General features: G+C 40.4%; 1 protein-coding gene across 1 annotated transcript; it reads left to right on the top strand.

Moving 5' to 3' along the window:
* Positions 1–17,846: 17,846 nt before the first annotated feature.
* ccr9b (chemokine (C-C motif) receptor 9b) lies at positions 17,847–20,966 on the top strand. Its single transcript, XM_058375989.1, has 3 exons — positions 17,847–18,209; positions 18,458–18,510; positions 19,328–20,966. Exons 2-3 carry the CDS (start codon positions 18,463–18,465, stop codon positions 20,372–20,374), a joined length of 1,095 nt encoding a protein of 364 aa, XP_058231972.1. The 5' UTR covers positions 17,847–18,209; positions 18,458–18,462; the 3' UTR covers positions 20,375–20,966.
* The last annotated feature ends 632 nt before the right edge of the window (positions 20,967–21,598 follow it).

Raw genomic sequence — 21,598 nt, 5'->3', positions numbered from 1 at the left:
TCCAAACTGTTCCCACAAAGTTGGGAGCATGGAATTGTCCAAAATGTCTTGGTATGCTGAAGCATTCAGTGTTTCTTTCACTGGAACTAAGGGGCCAAGCCCAGCTCCTGAAAAACAACCCCACACCATAATGCCCCTTCCACCAAACTTTACACTTGGCACAATGCAGTCAGACAAGTACCGTTCTCCTGGCAACCGCCAAACCCAGACTCGTCCATCAGATTGCCAGATGGAGAAGCACGATTCGTCACTCCAGAGAACGCGTCTCCACTGCTCTAGAGTCCAGTGGCGGCGTGCTTTACACCACTGCATCCAACGCTTTGCATTGCACTTGGTGATGTATGGCTTGGATGCAGGCCACATGAAGTTTGGAGGTCTGTAGCGATTGACTCTGCAGAAAGTTGGCGACCTCTTCTCACTATGCGCCTCAGCATCCGCTGACCCCGCTCCGTCAGTTTACGTGGCCTACCACTTCGTGGCTTTGTTGCTGTCGTTCCCAAACACTTCCACGTTCTTATAATACAGCTGACAGTTGACTGTGGAATATTTAGGAGCGAGGAAATTTCACGACTGGATTTGTTGCACAGGTGGCATCCTGTCACAGTTCCACGCTGGAATTCACTGAGCTCCTGAGAGTGACCCATTCTTTCACAAATGTTTGTAAAAACAGTCTGCATGCCTAGGTGCTTGATTTTATACACCTGTGGCCATGGAAGTGATTGGAACACCTGATTCTGATTATTTGGATGGGTGAGCGAATACTTTTGGCAATATAGTGTATATATATTCACTAATCTAAACACAATTTCTATAATGTCAAATCACTGTGTGTCTAAATTATTGAAATATCTTTGACTTCATATAGTGGACTTTTACAATAGTTGCAATAATTATCGTATCTCAGCATGTCTATTGGATATATCATCATGTTTGATGGCTTTTCAGCTGAAACTCAACCCAAGCAAAACTGAACTGCTGGCCATCCCAGGTGATTCATCCCAATGCCAGGATCTTGTGATATCCCTGCAAAACTCTCTAATCTCCCCTTCAGCCATTGCCAGCAACTTTGGGGTAACCATAAACAATCTACTGTCCATAAACAATTGACTGTCCTTTGGTTCCATGTCGCATCTGGTAAGGTATGATTCTGACTTTTGTGTACTATTTGTTTAACTCGGTTGGTTCTAGAGTTATTTGAACTGTGTTATATTGTATAGCTTGTTGATCCTTTACTGTTGGTCTATGCTTCTTAGTTGTCCCAGGTGATTAGTCAAGAGTAGTTTCAGTCTCCCTTAAGGTGTGGCTTACTAATTTATATTAAAGGCTCTCGTTTGCAGGTAGCTCTGCCAAGACCTATTAATATCTTAAATAGTAAGTGTCTACTCACATACTTTTCTTGTTGTTACATCCTTAACTCATACTTAACCTACTTTGACCAAGCCATAGACATGTGCCTCAAACCCGTCTCTGTTTTTACCTCTTACAGACGCAGGCATTCTCGCCCATGAAGCAGTGGTCATGTTTCCAGCAATCTCATCTACCCTCCCCTGTTGTCTCAGTCTCAAACAGTGGTGGTAGGTGGGCTCTGGAACTGCCAGTCTGCTGTAAGGAAGGTTGATTTCAACTCAGCTTTAGCCTCCCATTATTCCTTTGATTTTCTCGCACTAACCGAGACCTGGATATAACCACAGAACACTGCTACACCCACTGCTCTATACTCTGCCTATGCTTTCTCTCACTCACCACGAGAATCAGGCAGGGGTGTTGGTACAGTTCTGCTGTTATCACGGAGATGGTGTTTCACACCTCTCCCCTCATCTAACCATCTCTTCTTTTGAATTACATGCAGTTTCAGCTACCTCTCCAATCACCCTCTTCATCATTGTCATCTACAGCCCTCCTGGTCCCCTAGGAGACTTCATGGAAGAAATGGACACACTCCTCAGTGTCATCCCTTCTGACAGCACCCCTCTAACAGTCCTTGGAGATTTCAATCTTCCATTCAACAAGCTTCAGTCTTCTTTCCTTCTGACTCTTCTGAATTTGTTCTCATTCAACAGCTGCCCTCTGACACACAACGGAGGAAACATCCTGGACTTGGCCTTCACCTGTCCTTTCCCAGCTACAGACATGACTGCTACCCCACTTCACATCTCAGATCATCACTTGGTATCTTTCAGTATCACTCTCCTTGTCCTACCCAAACATAACTCCCAGCATCCCTCTTTCGCCCGCCGAAACCTTCACTCTATCTCTCCTTCCTCTGTAGCTTCCTGCACTCTTTCATCTCTTCCTGACCATGACTCCTTTTACTCCCTACCCCTAGACTCAGCTACAGACACTATTCTCTCCTCTCTTTCCTCAACCATAGACCTTATCTGCCCTTTGTCCACTAAACACAGGAAGACTGCTCCATCTTCCCTGACTGCGAAAGATTTTGCCACTTTTTACACAGAGAAGATTGAGAAAATCTGCCAGACCTTCAAGCCTGCCCCAACTTCATCTACATTACACAGTCAGGACTCAGCTACTCTTTCATTGAAGCATCTCTCAACCATAGCAACAGAAGAGGGTTTGAAAATCATCCAGTCCTGCAATCCTACCACCTGCCCACTGGATACAATCCCTTCCACTATGCTCCAGACCATCTCATCTGACCTCCTGCCCTTCACCACATTCATCAATGGATCCATAACATCAGGTCAGGTACCAACTGCCTTTAAGAAAGCAAGGGTTATCCCTTATACTCAAGAAACCTGCTCTGGATCCCTCTGACATCAGTAACTACAGACAGGTATCACTTCTCCCCTTTCTTTCAAAAATTCTCAAAAGAATTGTTTATAATCAGCTGTCTGACTATCTCCTTCAGAATAACCTCCATGATCCCAACCAGTCTGGCTTCAAAGCAGCACATTCGACAGAGACTGCCCTTTTGGCAGTCACTGAGAAACTACATGCTGCTAGATCAGCCAAGCTGTCATTGGTCCTCATCCTCCTCGAACTTTCTGCAGCATTTGACACAGTCAACCACAAGACTCTCTTGTCCACCCTCAGGAGTCTTGGAATTTGTGGAACAGCATGGGAATGGTTTGCTTTCTACCTGGATGGTCGCTCATATCAGGTAACATGGAAGGGATTGATATCTGCTCCACGCAGACTCTCAAGTTGTATCCTCACATGGCTTTTCATACCACTGCTATGCTGATGACACCCAACTTATCTTCTCCTTCCCTTGCTCAGATACCATGGCTTCTGCTCGGATCTCAGCGTGTCTGGCAGACATTTCATCTTGGATGACTACTCATCAGCTGAAACTCAATCCCAGCAAAACTGAACTGCTGGTCATCCCCAGCCCAGGATATTGCATTATCTCTGAACAACTCAATGATCTCCCCTTCGGCCACTGCTCTCATCCTTGGGGTAACCATGGACAATCAACTGTCTTTTTCCTCCCATGTTGCTAATGTGACACACTCATGTCAGTTTCTTCTGTACAACATCAGAAGGATTCGACCATTCTTATCCACACAGGCTACTCAAATGCTTGTTCAGTCTCTGGTCATTTAGAGACTGGACTACTGCAACTCTTTACTGGCAGGTCTTCCTCTGAATGCAATTCCTCCACTTCAAATGATTCAAAATGCAGCTGCACAGCTTGTTTTCAACCTGCCTAAGTTCTACCACACCACCCTACTGCTGCGTTTGCTCCACTGGCATGGTAGCTGCATGCATCAGATTTGAAACACCATGGACCAGCACCATCTTACCTCAAAGATCTTATTACTCCTCGCACTCCACCTTGCTCCCTAAGGTCCACTAGCACTGCTCGAATGGTCCCACCATCTCTCAGGGTAAAAGGTAGGTATACATCTAGACTCTTCTCTGTTCTGGCACCGAGGTAGTGGAATGAACTTCCCCTAGATATCCATACAGCCGAGTCACTGACTGTCTTCAAACGATGTCTGAAGACCTACTTTTTCCTGAAGCACTTAAACTAGCTGTTATATTTCCCTGTTTTTATGTATTTACATTTCTGCTAAATGCCAGAAATGTAAATGTTAATGTAAATCAGAAGGATTTGCTCATTTTTATCCACACAGGCTGCTCAAGTGCTTGTTCAATCTCTTGTCTTTTCGAGACTGCACTACTGCAACTCTCTACTGGCACGTCTACCTCTAAATGCAATTCGTCCTCTGCAAATGATCCAAAATGTAGCTCCGTGACTTGTTTTCAATCTGCCTATGTTTTAAGACACCCCCCTACTGCTGCACTCCCTCCATTGGCTTCCAGTAGCTATATACTTCAGATTTAAAAGACTGATGTTTGCCTACAAAGCCAAGATTGGATCAGCACCCGCTTACTTCTCTTCTAAGCTCTTATTACTCCTTGCACTGCCCCACACTCTCTCCTATCTACTAGCACTGTTCGACTGGTAAGAGGTAGGTATATGTCAAGATTCTTTTCTCTACTTGCACCGAGATGGTAGAATAAACTTCCCTAAAATGTCCAAACAACTGAGTCACTGGCTGTTTTCAAATGACGGATGAAAACCTACCTCTTCCTAAAACACTTAAACTAGCTCTTATTTTCCCTGTTTGTTTTATGTATTGCTGTATGATTAAAATAAATCCTTTGAACAGTTTTTAGGCTGATGGTATCCTAAGTCTGTCACCTAGTAAATCAGTGTTAATGTATTCATTGATGGAGACTTCAAAGCATTTTGTACTCTTTGTGTATTTTAGGCAAACTTTATAGCAGCTGTAACACATTGAGATGTTAATCAAATTTTCTCATAGTACCAGAAATTTGTCGTCCGGTACAGTGTAATGCCTGTAAAACAGCAAAATACTGTACATACTGTATTTATTTATTTTGTTATACCATTTAAATTTGTCCATCTACATATATGTATATATTGTATCTTTCTATATATTATAGAGTTTACACATATATATTATTTATTTATATATTTTATTATTTTATTTTTTATATATACTATATATTATACTATATTATATTTTATATTTATTATAAATTTATATATTTTCTTATTCTTATTTTAATTTTATATTTTTATATTATATTTACTGCTTATATTTATATACATATATATCTATCTATATATATATATATATATCTATGTATCTATCTATCTATCTATCTATCTATCTATCTATCTATCTATCTATCTATCTATCTATCTATATATATATATTTATATATATATATATATATATATATCTATCTATATATATATATATATATATATATTTATATATATATATACACACACATATTTGCATATGAATATCCAATAATAATTGGTTTTTCACAATTATTTTTGTCTTCAATTTCTACATTTAATTTTCCCTATTTTTCTCTTTATATTTTTAACTCTATCCCTTTATTTTTCATGCCCACACACTTTAATTTTTTACTCTTTTCTTCTTCAAATGTAGGACAGTCGTAAAAAGCATTTCACTACATGTCATACTGTGTATGATTTTGTATGTGATTAATAAAATTTGAATTTTGAATTTGAAAATCTTGAAACATGAAAAAGTCATGAAACAATCCATAGATTCCTGGGAGTATGAAAGTTTAGTTCTGGGTATCAGTGTAAAATATTTCTGTAGTACTTAATTAATGATACAACTAATCATACAATCAGCACCTAAATAAAAAGGTATAAAAGCATATATTAAGATTAGATACCAAAGCCCCTTTCACAGAACATGCTCGCTCGCTCGCTCGCTCTCTCTCTCTCTCTCTCTCTCTCTCTGCGCATTGAGTGTGGTTAAGTGGATTTTTAATTGTTGTGTGTGTACACGAGTGTGAGATTCTTTCTCGGCAATGGCTGAGCCTGCAGTCGAATGCAAGGCGAATCCAGATAGTGTTTACGAGTCACTGACATGCCAAAATGGCATGAAAATTGTGTGTAATGCCAGTGTATAGGAGTGTTTTTTAGTGGTTGGTAAGGTAGTTGGGTATAGCAGCATTCTGACCACTTCACGGATGAACAATGCGATTGTGATTTTTTTTAGTTAGTGATAAATGACTCATACTAGTGTTTCCTCTTAGTACTCCATCTAAGAAAATCATATTGTCAAATGTTCCTCCCTTCCTGAAAAATTAGGTAATTAAAAAAGGAGCTCTCCCGCTATGGGAAGCTACAGATGGGGAGCAAAGCACCAGAAAAAAAGTCTAACATTGTGTCTTTTAGGAGGCTGGTGTACACGATACTGAACAATGGTCTAGATGAGCTAGACCTGGTGATAAAATTTCTGGTTGATGTTTTTGACTATGTTGTGTCTGTCACAACAGATGCTGGCATGAAATGTTTCAGTTGTGGAGAAATAGGGCATTTGGTCTGTGCATGTCCAGAAAAGCTGAAGCTGGAGGGGGCAACAGACAGGCACACTGAATGGGCCATACAAACAAGCAATAGGGATTCTGGGAGAGATGGGCTTTTCCGTGCACCTAACTAACTTTTCTTCCAGTGTCTGTCCTGTTCAATGTGAGATCATTGCCCCTGCAGTCGAGGCTGGACACAGCAGAAGTGACCCTGATACCACTTTGGCTAAACCTGCAGGGGACAAAGCAGGAACGACTGAGCCTGCCACTAGTAGAAAAGGTGTGGGCAAAACAACAACCAAGTCCCAAGTGCAGGTAAACCAGGATAACTTTTACAACTTGATGAAAAAGAGGTGGTCTACACAGCTGCAGACATCTCTAAGTTTTTAAAAGACAATAAATGGAAAAGGGCAGTAAATCCGGAGTTTTTTCCAGACACAGTGCAGTTGTACAAGATGTCAAAAAATGAATGCAAAGTGGATCTTTTGAAAAAACCAAGATATACCGTCTCAAAGCAATGGTGAAGAAACTCAGAAAGAGCATAAATTAACAAAGGTATCTTTTGGTATGCATTGCTCTGATATAAAATAAAAATGGTTAACTATACAAGTTAAGAGATTAGTTTAGAGAATGTTGTTTTCAAATGTCTTAAGCACTGTAATTGGTTATTGTCAGCAGAATGAAGTTTTGATCATAGGAGGAGATTTTAACTGCACTGCAGACAGCCTAGACAGGAATCACCCAGTACCTCACACCACCTCCCAAAAATGACTATGTAAATAAATAGAGACACATGAACTGAGTGATATCTGGAGGAACTTCCACAGAACACAGGAACAATACACTTGGTCCCACTGCAAGAAGCACTTTTCCACTGGAAAGGCTTGATTGATATTATAGTTTTAAACATCAGCTGAATATTTTTAGGTCATGTTTTATTTGTCCTGTGGGCTTCTCAGATCATTTTATGGTACAGTGCACTTTTAAGAAAAGTGAGGTAAAGCCACACTGGTATTTTAATAAAGCGCTTTTAGATTATGTTAATTTTAGAGAGAGTTTTATGTTTTTTTGGGATACTTTTAGGCTTCAAAAGCCAGGTTTTACTTTTTTGCAACAGTGGAGGTATGTTGCAAAAGTACAGATTCAATTATTTTGTCAACAATCTGCTCACAATGTGACTAAGGACATCACCAGATTTCTTAGAGCTCTATAGATAAATGTAATCCACAGAAAAATGAGGCCACAGTGAAAAAACATGTGTTGGATGATTTGTTGGGCACAAGAGTGCAGGGGGTGCTGGTCTGATCATGCTTTAAAAGTGTAACACAGATGGATGCTCTGTCCAAGTTCTTTTCTGGTCTTGATAACTGAGGGGTCAGCAAGAGTGCTTGACAGGAAGCTGACCCTTGAGGAGTTAGAGCCTGCACTTAACAGCATGCAGAACAGTACCAGGAATTGATGGGCTCTCAGTAAAGTTCTATAAAGCTTTCTGGTCATTGTTGGGGCAGGATTTGCTGGAAGTGCTGAAGGCAAGTTTAAATGATGCTAGCTGCTGCTGAGTAGTCATAGAGCAGCCCTAATTCCAAAGAAAAACAATCAAACAGACCTGAGAAATTGGCGCCCTGTCTTGCTACTAGGCACAGATTGAAAAATGCTCTCAAAAGCATTAGCAACAAGACAAGGGGAAGGTAATGGAGCAAGTCTGTCACTTTGACCAGATGTACTGTGTGCCTGGCAGTTCAACAGAAGTAGTTCAAACATTGTACAAACCACTGTTAACTAAAAAAAACAGGTGACCTGTATTGGAGAAAAGTGGATTCGTCCACTTTTTAGAGTTTTAGCACATATTTTTGAGAGCTTTAACACAATTTTTTTATCCTTGGTTTTAAATGCATGAGAAAAAAATATTAAAGTGTCAGCTGATTAATTTTATCCTGGGCCAAGCAAAAATGGCTATCTATAGCAGCAAAAAAGCAAAGTGACACAGAACACACATCATGATATAACACCAATTTTTTGGAGACTGGTAAAAACAATCTTTGTTCATTTCAACTTTTACAAAAGCATAAATGACCTTGAAAAATTTCAGCTGATTTAGTGCTATGGGGAATCTGTTTAAAGTGTTTTACATGATAAACTGTTGTTTGCACCAGAGTTAAAATGAAAAACTTTTTAAAGTTTCTTTGCGTTTTAAATAGCTTTTTTAAAAGTAGCATTTGATGTAGCATTATTTATTTATTTATTTATTTATTTATTTATTTATTTATTTATTTATTTATTTATCTATCTTTAAAAATTAATTACTCTATTTATTTATTTATTTATTTATTTATTCATACATTCATTCATTCACTTTCACATGTGAATGTGTAAAATGCTGCCAAAGTGAACAAATAATTGGACTAAATAAAATTGCTCTAAGCTTGGCTCCATTTTCCTCTTGTTTGGTCATTCAGATTTTGCTACATTTATAATTAAAATAAAGAGCAATTCTTAAATTTTAAGGAAACATGAGTATTTGTCCCTCCTCTGCTACTGGTAGGGTTAATAGTCATTCAGGAAACCAGGGATGTTTATTTCATTTACATTCAGTAATTGCTGCTTTCGTTTGTTAACTTTTTCACTTTCCTGTCGCATTTAATCTTTTCCGAAGACACTTTTGTTTCCTGTATAAAGACAGCAAGTAGAGGAAACCCATGTTAGATTATCTTAATATTCAGCTCATATTCAGTCAAAGGGTACATAGTTATTAAGTATGACAAACATTCAGCTTGTCCAGTGTGTGAGCTGCATGATGTTCAATAATTATTTCTCCATCGTTAGCAGTAATTTTACTTGTGATAAGTGTAATTTAGTTGGCTGTCTGATGGAGAAGATTTTAACATTACAGGTGGGCATCCAGATGCTAGGGAGTGAGAGCAGATGCTAAATAGTGAGAGCAGTTTGGTGGCTAGAGTTAGTAAACCCGCAACTCCAGCATTAAAGCCTTGTGGGTGACGACTCTGCGACATAGACGCAAAGCTAATGTTAAGGCTTGCCTACAGGAGAATCACTCATCTCCACTTCACATGTTTAAAAGGTTTGCTCTCCTCAGTGAAGCACCCAAATCCATATACAAATGACAATATCAAAATGCTTGGCACAATGAGGAGAACTGTCTTACGTGTAGACTGATGACATCACATGAGGTCATATGATGTCATGTGCATGTCATGACCAATCACACACACTCTTCACCCTCCTGCCATCTGGAAAGAGGTCAACTCACACACAGACACACTCACTCAGTCAACTGTGACATATTTCTATAACTCTACCCACATGATAAATGTTTACATTTTGTATTTGCATACTTATTCAACTGCTGTTACTGTATGTTATTCTGTTTGCACTGTCTTGTCTTGCAGTGTTTGCATCTGGTTGCACATTTTATGTAGCTAGGACAAACTTTTTGTCCTTATCTCTGTGTTTTGTTTTGTAGCTATATGCTGTTATGTTGTCTATGTAGCATCAGGGTCCTGGAAAAACGTTGTTTCATTTCACTATGTACTGCGTCAGCTATATGTGGTTGAAATGACAATAAAGCTTCTTGACTTGACTTGCTAAAATCTGTGGTGGCCATATTTGGTAATTGCTTTGAAGCAGTACCCATGATGTTGCACTCTGTGACATAGCTTCCCTAAAGGGCTCACTCTGGGAGCCTATACCTCACTGGGCCTTCCCCTGGGTATCCTGCTCCTGTGGGAAAAAAGTCCTCTCTAGCTACAATTTCACTTAAAAGTTGGCTTGCAACAGGTGGTTAGCCTCAGCATGGAGCTCTTCTTGGAACATGGTCTTGGGGAAGAGCTCTTGAGCATTGGAGGCTATACTGGTGGCCTTTGGAGTGAGCTCTTTAGCATTGTGGCCAGACTTTCAGCCTCTAGAGAGAGCTCTTGAGCATTGGAGGCACCCCTGTTGGCCTCAGGAGAGATCCCTTGAGCATCACAGACTGCCCTGTCAGCCTCCCAGTAGAATGGGGCTTGACAGATTGACACGTGTGAGCCATGTAAAAGAAAAGCTAAGCTGGATCACCATGTTGGCTCTCCACAGACACAGCAGGAACAAAAGTCACAAAATTAGGAACAGCCAAAAATTTTGGGATTGTCAAAAATAATGGTGTAACACAAGCACAGCCAGTGTCTATATCAACATCCAAAACAAAGTAGGGAGAGGTCAAAATGGGGCAAAACAGCAATATCCAAGATAAACTTAATCCAAAAATCGAAAGAACAGGCAATAGAAAAAAATAGAAAAAAACACAGAAAGAACTTCATGATTCAGAAGAAACAGAGTGTATAACTTGTAAAGAGGTACTGAAAAAAAGGAGCTTAAAAAGGCAAACCAAACACATAATGAGAAACAGGTGTGTTGTGTTCATGAGTAACTGCACTGTGACTACTATTTTGAAATAGTAACTCTGAACTGTGTAGTTAACCGGATGTGATGTGAGGAGGAAAAGAAGAGGTGAAGTGAGTTAAATAATAAACCAGATGGATGTTCGCTAATTCTGTCTTGTTTGCTTATTGATAATTATACCGAGTGACTTGCGAGGGTGGTAAGATGACAGCATCCAAATGTCCCAGTACACCAAACACTCTATGCCCATGAACCTTCCAGATCTGCTCCTTTACCTAAGAAAACTATATATTAAAAGCTTAACTAAACAAATGTGTCTTCAGCCTAGACTTAAACATTGAGACTGTGTCTGAATCCCGAACACTAATTGGAAGGCTGTTCCATAACTGTGGGGCTTTGAAAGAAAAAGCTCTGCCCCTTGCTGTAGCCTTTACTATTTGAGGTACTACCAAATAACCTGCACCCTTTGAGCTGAGTAGGCATGGCGGCTCATAAAAGACTAAAAGATTGCTCAAGTACAGAGACCATTTAGTGATTTATAGGTCATTAACAGAATTTTATAATCAATGCGAAATTTGACTGGGAGCCAATGTAGTGTGGCTAAAATAGGAGTGATGTGTTCAAATCTTTTGGTTCTAGTTAGGACTCTAGCTGCTGCATTCTGGACTAACTGGAGCTTGTTTATGCTCTTACTGGAACAGCCAGACAGTAAGGCATTATAATAACCCAACCTAGAGGTAACAAAAGCATGAACTAATTTTTCTGCATCAAGAAGTGACATCATATTTCTTATCTTGGCAATATTTCTGAGATGAAAGAAGGCTACCCTAATGACATTATCTACATGAGCTTCAAATGAAAGACCAGAGTCAATAATGCTGGACAAGATGAAACCGAAAGACCATCCACCATTACTTTGTAATTAGAAAGCTTACTTCTAGCTGCATGTGGTCTTAGTACTAGCACCTTGACTTGTGAGGGTGGTAAGATGACAGCATCCAAATGTCCCAGTACACCAAACACTCTATGCCCATGAACTTTCCAGATCTGCTCCTTTACCTAAGAAAACTATATATTAAAAGCTTAACTAAACAAATGTGTTTTCAGCCTGGACTTAAACACTAATCCCGAACACTAATTGGAAGGCTGTTCCCTAGTTGCAGGGCTTTGTAACAAAAAGCTCTGCCCCCCTTGAGGTATTTGAGGTACCTCTACTTGACTATTTATTATTGAAAATAATACTTGACTATATTACTATTACTTGAGGTAATCATTGCAAAATTTGACTGGGAGCCAGTGCAGTGTGGATAAGATAGGAGTGATGTGTTCATATCTTCTGGTTCTAGTTAAGACTCTAGCTGCTGCATTCGGGACTAACTGGAGCTTGTTTCAATCCTACTGGAACATCCAGACAGTAAGGCATTACAGTAGAGGTAACAAAAGCATGTACTAGTATTTCTGTGTAAGGAGTCGCTGGACGCGGGAGAGGTAGAATCCATTTGCGGATCTTTATTGAAATCAGCAGGCAGAATCATAATCGGAAAGGCAGGCAAAGGATCAAAAACTGGTAAAGCAAAAACTAGGCGACCAAAACCAAAACAGAAACCATAAACCATGGAATCAGGAAAACAGGTAAGGATCATACACAATAAGCAATCAGAATGGCTAGTAACAGCAAGGCTTGGCACGAGACTCAGGGAAACAATGCTTCACATTGGATCAGAGAGAGCATGCTGTTTAAAAGTCCTAGAAACAGGAAACCACATGTGCACAGTCAATATTTGGGCAATGGTTCCCTCTGGTGGTCTGGATCTGCATACACTGTGACAGAATGTCGGATGTGTTCACCCAGCAGTGCTCCTCTGGGCCATACCCCTCCCAGTCAACCAGGTACTGCAGCCATCCACCTCGGCTCAGTCCAGTAGCACACGAAACTGGTAGGCTAATGTGCCATCAATGTCCAGGGGTGGGGGCGGTTCCAGAGGCGAAGGCGTGGAGCTGGTGGGTTCGTGATAGGGCTTGAGCAGAGACACGTGGAAAGTAGTAGAGATACGATAGGCTGGCGGCAACTCCAGGTGATAGGAGACGCCATTTTTTTAAATTTGCCAGACGATCTTGAATGGGCCTATAAGTCGTGGGCTGAGTTTCTTACATGGTAGTTTCAGTCTGAGATTTTTTGTAGATAGCCATACTTTCTGGCCCACTTGGTAATCGTGCTGAGGCCATCGCCGGCGGTTCGCCTGGATCTTCTGTCTCCTCACAGCCTGCTGAAGTCTCACATGAGCTCGTTCCCAGACCTCCTGACTCCATCTAGACCAGTCTTCCACACTTGGGACACAAGATGGTTCCTCAGACCAGGGGAAGAGTGGAGGCTGATATCCTAGAATGCACTGAAATGGAGTCAGCCCAGTGGATAAATGACGTAGTGAATTCTGGGTGTATTCAGCCCAGGGCAGGAACTCACTCCACCTTTGCTGTTCACGGCTGCAATAGGTCCGAAGGAACCTCCCCAGTTCCTGGTTGAGACGTTCTACTTGACCATTGGACTGTGGGTGGTAACCAGAACTCAGGCTGATGCTGATGCCCAGCTGGCGGCAGATCTCGAGCCAGACACGGGACGTGAACTGGGTTCCCCGGTCAGACATGATGTCCTCTGGCAGACCGTAGGTGCGGAACACGTGTTGAAACACCGCCTGTGCGGTTTCCATGGAAGTGGGGAGCCCTTTCATTGGAACTAATCTGCAGCCTTTAGAGAAGCGATCGATGATAACCATGACAGTGGTGAACCCGTGAGATACTGGGAGGTCGGTGAGGAAGTCAATGGATATGTGGGATCAGGGACGCTGAGGAATCGGTAACGGCTCTAAGAAGCCTTCAGGTAACTGGCGGCTTGTTCGTGATTGTGCACAACTGCTGCAAGACCTGACGAACTCCTCAATGTCTCTGTGTAGGGATGGCCACCAAAACCGCTGCTGGATCAGCTGGGTCGTTCTGTGGATACCTGGATGTAGAGCAATGACATAGCAGTTCAACATATCTCTGAAGACCTCGTTTATCAGAGACTGAAACACAGCAGGAGCATTTGTGAGGCCATAAGGCATAACTTGGTACTCGTAATGTCCGTGAGTGGTGTGAAAGGCTGTCTTCCATTCATCCCCCTTCCTGATCCTGATCAGGTTGTAGGCACTTCGTAGATCCAGTTTGGTTAACACCTTTGTCCCTTGGAGCTGTTCGAGAGCTGCAGGTACGAGTGGTAGAGGATAGGGGTAGGGAACTGTTATGGCGTTCAGTCCCCGATAATCAATACATGGACGAAGGCCACCATCCTTCTTTTCCATAAAGAAGAAGCCTGCTGCAGTGGGGGACGTAGACGGTCGGATATATCCAGCAGCGAGAACTTCTTGTATGTATTCCTCCATGGCTTGCTTCTCAGGGATGGAAAGAGGGTAAACTTTACTCTTAGGTGGTATGGCGTGGGGTAAGAGCTCAATGGCGCAGTCCCATGGCTGATGTTGGGGAAGTTTGGCTGCTCTCTCTTTACTGAACACTTCCTGGAGGTCGTGATACTCCCTAGGCAGAGTGGTGGTGGCAGTGCCGATGGGGCTTTCAATGGATGTGGAGCAGCATGGACGTGAAAGATGAAGTAAAAAACAGTTCTTGTGGCAGTGAGCAGACCACTTCAAGATGTCTCCTTCCTTCCATGAGATAAGCGGATCGTGGCTTTCTAGCCAAGGAAGGCCCAGGATGACAGGATTAGATGGAGATGTGATAACAAAGAAGGTGTTGATTTCATGATGAAATAATCCAATCTGGAGATCAACGGAGGTTGTCTGGTGGCGGATTAGGCCTTCTCCTATTGGCTGGTCGTTTATGGCAGTGACTCTTAATGGAGGAGTACATGAAATGATAGGAATCTTGAACTGTTGAACCAGGTGTTGATCAATGAGATTAACCGCAGAGCCAGAATCAATTAGCGCTGTGGCATAGAAACACGAGTCTGCGAGGGCTATACGTACAGGAACAGATACTTTGCTAGAAAATGTACGAGTCTCTACCTTGGCTATGATGGGTTTTTCAGGACATTCGTACACTCTGTGGCCCACTTTTCCACAGTAGAAGCACAGGTGATGCTGTATGCGGCGCTCTCGTTCCTCTGCGGTGGCTCGGGCCCGTCCGAGTTGCATGGGTTCAGAGGAATCAGTCTCGTAGCTTTCTAGAGTGCGGCGGATCTTAGCGGAAGTTGGCTGGTGTTGATGGCGCAGATTCTCGAGGTGAATGGTGGTAGTAATATACTGAGAGAGAGTGTTGTTCGTATCTCTGCATGCCATGTCGGCTTTCAGTTCCATGTTAAGTCCTTCCCAAAATACAGCCATCAGTGAAGGCGCGTTCCACCCCGATTGTGCCGCCAACGTGCGAAACTTGATAGCATAATCCGCCACTGTGTCAAAGCCTTGGTGCAGCTCCTGTAGCTGAACTGAAATGTCCTTCCCCCCCGCTGGGTATTCGAACACTTCCTTAATCAAATTGGCGAAATAGTTTGCAGATGTTTTTACTTGGGGATCGGAATCCCAAACAGCTGACGCCCAATCCAGCGCTTTGCCCGTAAGTAGCGATAGCATAAATGTGCACCTTGTAGATTCTCTGCCGTAGGCTTCCGGTTGCTGGCTGAAGAAGTTGTCGCACTGGCGCAGAAACCCTCTGCATTTGTCGGCTGAGCCATTGAATTTCTCCAGGAGAGCGAAGCGGGGTAGCTCACCGTGAGAACTCGAGGCTGGCATGGCATCGGTGGCTTGGTTAGCTGGCTGTAGCTGCAGTTGTTGGTTAGCGGCTTTCAGCGAATCCACTTCCGTTTGGTAGGCTTGGATGAGGACACGCTGTCGCCACAGAGCCACTCTCATATCCGCTGGACTCATATCCGGCGAAGCATCCTGTAAGGACTCGCTGGACACGGGAGAGGTAGAATCCATTTGCGGATCTTTATTGAAATCAGCAGGCAGAATCATAAACGGAAAGGCAGGCAAAGGATCAAAAACCGGTAAAGCAAAAACTAGGTGACCAAAACCAAAACAGAAACCGTAAACCGTGGAATCAGGAAAACAGGCAAGGATCATACACAATAAGCAATCAGAATGGCTAGTAACAGCAAGGCTTGGCACGAGACTCAGGGAAACAATGCTTCACATTGGATCAGAGAGAGCATGCTGCTTAAAAGTCCTAGAAACAGGAAACAGGAAACCACATGCGCACAGTCAATATTTGGGCAATGGTTCCCTCTGGTGGTCTGGATCATCATACACTGTGACATTCTGCATCAAGTGATAACATATTTCTTACCTTAGCAATATTTCTGAGATAAAAGAAGGCCACCCTAGTGATATTATCTACATGATCTTTAATGAGAGTCTGGAATTAATAATCCAGACGCTCATTTGTTTAATCAGACCAAGATATTTTACTGCTGAACATAATGAAACAGAAAGACCATCCAGACTTACTTTTTTATGAGAAAGCTTACTTCTGGCTGCATGTGATAATAGGACAATCTCTACTGTCTTGTCAGAGTTAAGCAGGAGGAAGTTAGTAAGCATCACTTTCTAATGTCCTTTACACATTCTTCAATCTTATTAAGCTGGTGTCTCACATCTGGCTTAGCTGAAACATATAGCTGTGTGTCATCATAACAGTGGAAGGTAATACCCAACTACCTCATGTTAATAAGGTTGATAACAGAGACAAAGAAGTTGGATCTGGACTACACATGTGTAGATAGAAATGCTACCTCCCTATTCGCAATCAGAATCTTTATATGGATTATTCTTTCATGTGAATCACAATATTTAACATACTTATATTTATGCTATTTACTAATACAATGTAGCATGCCAACCGTACAGAACTGGTGCACACTGAAACATGAACAAACACCCTCCCCATCACAGTGACATCAGTAACATTGGTACAACATTTGCACACCACTATAAGCCTAATTATAAGAAACTGAAGTCAGAGTCTGAGTTCACTTCAGTGCTACATTGGATGGAGAATTACAAATTATGCCTTAGGGTTAGAGACCAAGAGAGTAAGAGGAGAGCCTGAGAGAGACACAGATTATTAGTTATGACTATTATCATGTAATGGTTATATGGATACATTTTTTCATTTCCCTGATTAAATGACTGCCGTAAATGTGCAGTAACGTGGATGTTGACTGTATTTCATGTCAGAATTTTTTCATATTCCATTAGATTCCAGTCACTGACTGATTATTATTAAAGCCTATTGGCATTGTTTCCCAAAATGTATAGAATTTGCAAGACCTGGCCAATATGACAAGTTCTGAATTTTTAGATTTAGAACCAAGAGTTAGAAATAGTATCTTTTCAATTTTTTTCATATATTTTGCTTATAATTCATCAAAATAATTCATTATATTTGCTCACTAGAATAACCATGTTCAAGCAGTCACATTTGCATGTTATACCCTATACTGCATATTGGCTTAAAGATTATGTTGATTGTTATATTCTTTTGGGGGAAAAATGCTACTGCCACATTGTAAATTCCATGTTATCAGCAGTATCACATGACAATATAGCTAGGGGAATAAGATACTTCATAATGTACTCTTAACTTCACAACACATGTAAAACATGGCATGAGAAACAATTCAAGGGGGAATGCTGGGAAACCTGGACAATAGAAGAGGTAAACTGGAATGTAACAATTAAATAACTTATACCACTATATCTCTGGTTAAAAAACATGTACTGTATCTCTATATAAATTATCCACTAATAATACTATTAAGCACTTTTTATACATGTTTTCATATAGCTAATCTCTGGCTGATTTGTAATTGCTGTCTGAATTTAGCTTGATCATATGAAGACTGCAGCTCACCAGTTACAGAATATTTTAAGTTTCTCATGCAGTGATACACTTGGAAGGAAAAGGTGCACTGCATGGCAGAATGCAATAAAATGTGCACTGCATGAGATTCACTCCAGTGGCTTTTCCCTCATTTTGTAGTGTTACATGCTATACCTGAGACTGACTTACGGAATTTGTCAGTGAAGCAACCATTTTACTATCTTACTGTAAGATTGAAATGCATCTATATTAATTTTATAAAAGAGATATAAGATAAAAAATGTGAGAAGCACTTTAAAGTGCTTCTCAGTGTACAAATCTCAAAACACTACAAACTGCTTTTACTCTTGACACCAGCATGAACATCAAACCAGACCACATTATGCAAATCCTGAGAAGCCAATCTAGAGGCTTCAAAACAGTCTTGTCAAAGCTTTTTAAATTCGAGTAAGAGCTCATGTGACTCACTTTACAGTGAGATGCTTTATAACAAGGTCACAGTGTACAAATGAAAAACTCCATATCAGCCTCTTAGTGCTTGACACTTTAGTGAAATTGAGACTGGCAAGAGTTTACCTTAATTAGCAGCTGTAAGTATATAAATTTAAATGGTTCATATTTAATTTAAGATAAGATACTTGCTTTTAGGCATTTATACAGAGGTGTAATTGGAATACAATACTTAAACTTAAAGATATTCAATGAATATATTCCCAACTCAAAATGAATATAATAATATTAACTTATGTATCTTTAATATTCCTGAGCTACAGGGAAGCAAAAATAGCATATTTTCATGTATCTATTGTTAACTAATTTGTACGTAAATCCTTATTAGCAATAATGGATTATGAAGATTTATCAACATTGGATCCCTTTTCTGCAGGTTATGTAAGTATTTTCATTATAGTTACAGTTTCTCACTATTTTACATTTTATGTTATATTCAGTGGTTAGCAGCATTGCATGTACAACAAGTACTGAATATCAACTGAATGTCCATATCTGTTGTTGACTTTGTTTTGTTTGGTTTGTATTCTTGTCTCTTTGTGAATACACATAGGGTTGTGTAACTGTATTTTGTTTTTATACATAGGGTTCTAATAGAGATCAAGTTGCAATGTTATGAAAACCTAGCTTTTTCCACTGTCAACCATATCTATATCTCAGCTTAGTCACTCAATTTGTTACATGTATAAGGAGCACTGGTAATGGCGCTTCTAGGTCGTTTCAGAAGGAGGATGTGGTACTCTAGTGTGGTTTTGCTGCTAGTGACACACAACACCTGCATCTGTGTTGAGCTCTTGAGCATGTTTTGGAAAGTCAATGTTTAGAGCTGCCTAGGTTGATGCAAAACATGTCTTAGGGAGACTTGTCTCTGATTCTAATGCAGTACAAGGCAGCTGTTACACACAAACCCCTAAAAGACAGGAAATAGGTTAGGAGCATGAAAGGTACCATGTAAAACTTTAAATGTGTGAGAGAGGAGAAAAAAAAAATTACAGAAGTTCCTGGCATCCAAATTATAGTAAAAACCATTCACTAGATCAGTCTGTAGTAGTACACCAAACACTACTTATTGCCATTATTTCAAAAATGTAAAAGACACATAATACTTCTCATCTTACACTGTTTTTCAGTTAGTACTGTATATAGCTTGACATTAAGAGTGTTGTTTTGCAGTAATATGTCACCTATTTATTTTCAGGAGACTAATGTTACAGACAATGAAGGAGACTATTTACCACCAGAAAGTGGCATTTGTGAAAAAAGCTGGGTGAGAGAGTTCCGTGGCTCATATGAACCCCCTCTTTACTGGATCATCTTTGCAGTGGGAGCTATAGGCAATTTACTTGTTGTGTGGATCTACACTACTGTACGAAACCGACTTAAAACCATGACGGATGTCTACTTGCTAAACCTGGCAATAGCTGATCTGCTCTTCCTGGGCACACTCCCATTTTGGGCCACAGATGCTGCCCAGGGCTGGGTGTTTAGTGTCAGTGTCTGCAAGGGAGTCTGTGCTGTCCACAAGATAAATTTTTTTGCTAGCATGCTACTGCTTACTTGCATTAGTGTAGACCGGTACATAGCAATTGTCCGTGTAACACAGGCCCACAACTTTAAAAACAAGAGGATGTTCTACAGTAAACTGGCCTGCCTGTTTGTATGGCTGCTCTCCTGTCTTTTGTCTCTCCCTGAGTTCCTTTTTGCTAAGGTGAGGACAAGCCAGCAAGAGGAATCCTTTTGCAATCTGGTTTATCCCTCTGAAAACAAAAACCTTACCAAAGTTTTGGTGTTGTCCTTGCAGATCTCAGTAGGCTTCTGCGTACCTATATTGGTCATGGTTGCATGCTATTCTGTGATCATTCGCACCCTGATACAGGCTCGCAACTTTGAGAAGCACAAAGCTCTAAGGGTTATCTTTGCTGTAGTGGGAGCCTTTGTCCTCTCTCAGTTGCCATACAATGGCCATTTGGTTGTAGAGGCAATACAAGCTTATAATGTGACCATGACAGAGTGTGATGATGTAAAGACCTTTGATGTGGCTGGGCAGATTGTGAAGAGTCTGGCTTATATACATTGTTGCCTGAACCCTATCCTGTATGCTTTCATTGGGGTGCGTATTCGGAAGGATCTACTCCATCTGTGCCAGTGCTTGACCTCAGGGCTTGGTGGCATTAACAAAGTGTCAGTTCCCAAGAGACCATCTGTAATGTCTGACACAGACACCACACCAGCACTGTCTTTGTAGCCTCCTGTTAACCAGTTGCCTTTTCCAGTTACTTCCAGTCAAAATTATATCTTTCAAACACCAGTTGAAAATTAGTAATAATGACTACTTTTGTCTTTCTACTCAAATATCAATAGCATTTTCAAAATCTTTTGTACAGTGACTAAAAGCATACAAGATGAAAAATACACATTCCTCAAATTCACAAGGTAGTCCTGCAAGAAAGGACCTTCTCAAATACATTGAACATAGTCAAGGTTGTATTTGAAAAGGTCCTTTCTTGCAGGACTATGTTGTAAATTTGACTTTTTAGGAAGCTCCTTTCATGCAGGACTATACTACAAAACACACTATTGTTCTTGTTCAGTGTCCATTGATATGGAGTTTCTGAAATTAATGTGGCTCTTCGTATGGTCACTGTTAATTCTGTACTTACTTGTGTGGTAAATTTGCTTTGTTACAAGAAGAATTTATGCTTTATGAAACAAGTCATTTTTTCACACATGCTGTCTAGATTTTTTTCTTCTGTTTAGTAAAATATTGTAAATACACATGTATGGGGTCAAAAAAAATTGTCCTTCTTTTTTGTTTGATCCTTATAATGTTCTACATTTCTACTTTCAAATAAAGCATATTTTGAAAAGTCTATGAATTCTGACCAATGGCATCATACTTCTTTACTGTGGGTCATTAATGTCCTATTACCGGCCTTTTCACTGTTAATGTATATTATGCTGCTAAAAATGAATGCAGCATGTCCTGAAAATCTAGTTGTTAGTGAATATGTCAGCATATACTTATCTGTCTTTCAACCATATGTCAACCATATGTCATACAGTTTGTCATTTTATAATTTATCAAATTTGTGGTAGTGGTAGCACTAAGTACTGAGTATACAGAGCTAGCTATATAGAAATAAAATCCAAATTAAGGAACAGGTTGATAGTTTATAGACTATCTAGAATTATCTTCTAAACCTCCAAATCTATATTCTGTTGTCCTGTTGTTGAGTACTATTTAATATCTGGGTTATTGACAGTCACTGGGTAGGTTGCTGATTATATGTGGAGTGTCTTAAAAGCACTTTTCAAATAATGCTAACATTATTTCAAAATAATAACATCTACCTATCATAGATTAATACAAAGTAACAGTACATTTCCTGATTATTCTGTCTTATTTAATGCCTGGCTATTTATAGAAAATGAACTCAGATTGATGTAGTTTCTGAAATGAGAAAGCCAT

Source organism: Hemibagrus wyckioides, linkage group LG23, assembly GCF_019097595.1.
Source record: "Hemibagrus wyckioides isolate EC202008001 linkage group LG23, SWU_Hwy_1.0, whole genome shotgun sequence".
In the NCBI taxonomy this organism is placed as follows: Eukaryota; Metazoa; Chordata; class Actinopteri; order Siluriformes; family Bagridae; genus Hemibagrus; species Hemibagrus wyckioides.
This window is presented reverse-complemented; position numbering and strand designations above follow the sequence as displayed.

What these genes read in the sequence shown, in the direction of transcription:
- ccr9b (XM_058375989.1), top strand. Translation starts at nt 18,463, where the DNA reads ATGGATTATGAAGATTTATCAACATTGGATCCCTTTTCTGCAGGTTAT. An exon ending in ATCCCTTTTCTGCAGGTTAT is followed by an intron (nt 18,511 to 19,327) that starts GTAAGTATTTTC and finishes ATTTATTTTCAG; the next exon opens with GAGACTAATGTTACAGACAA.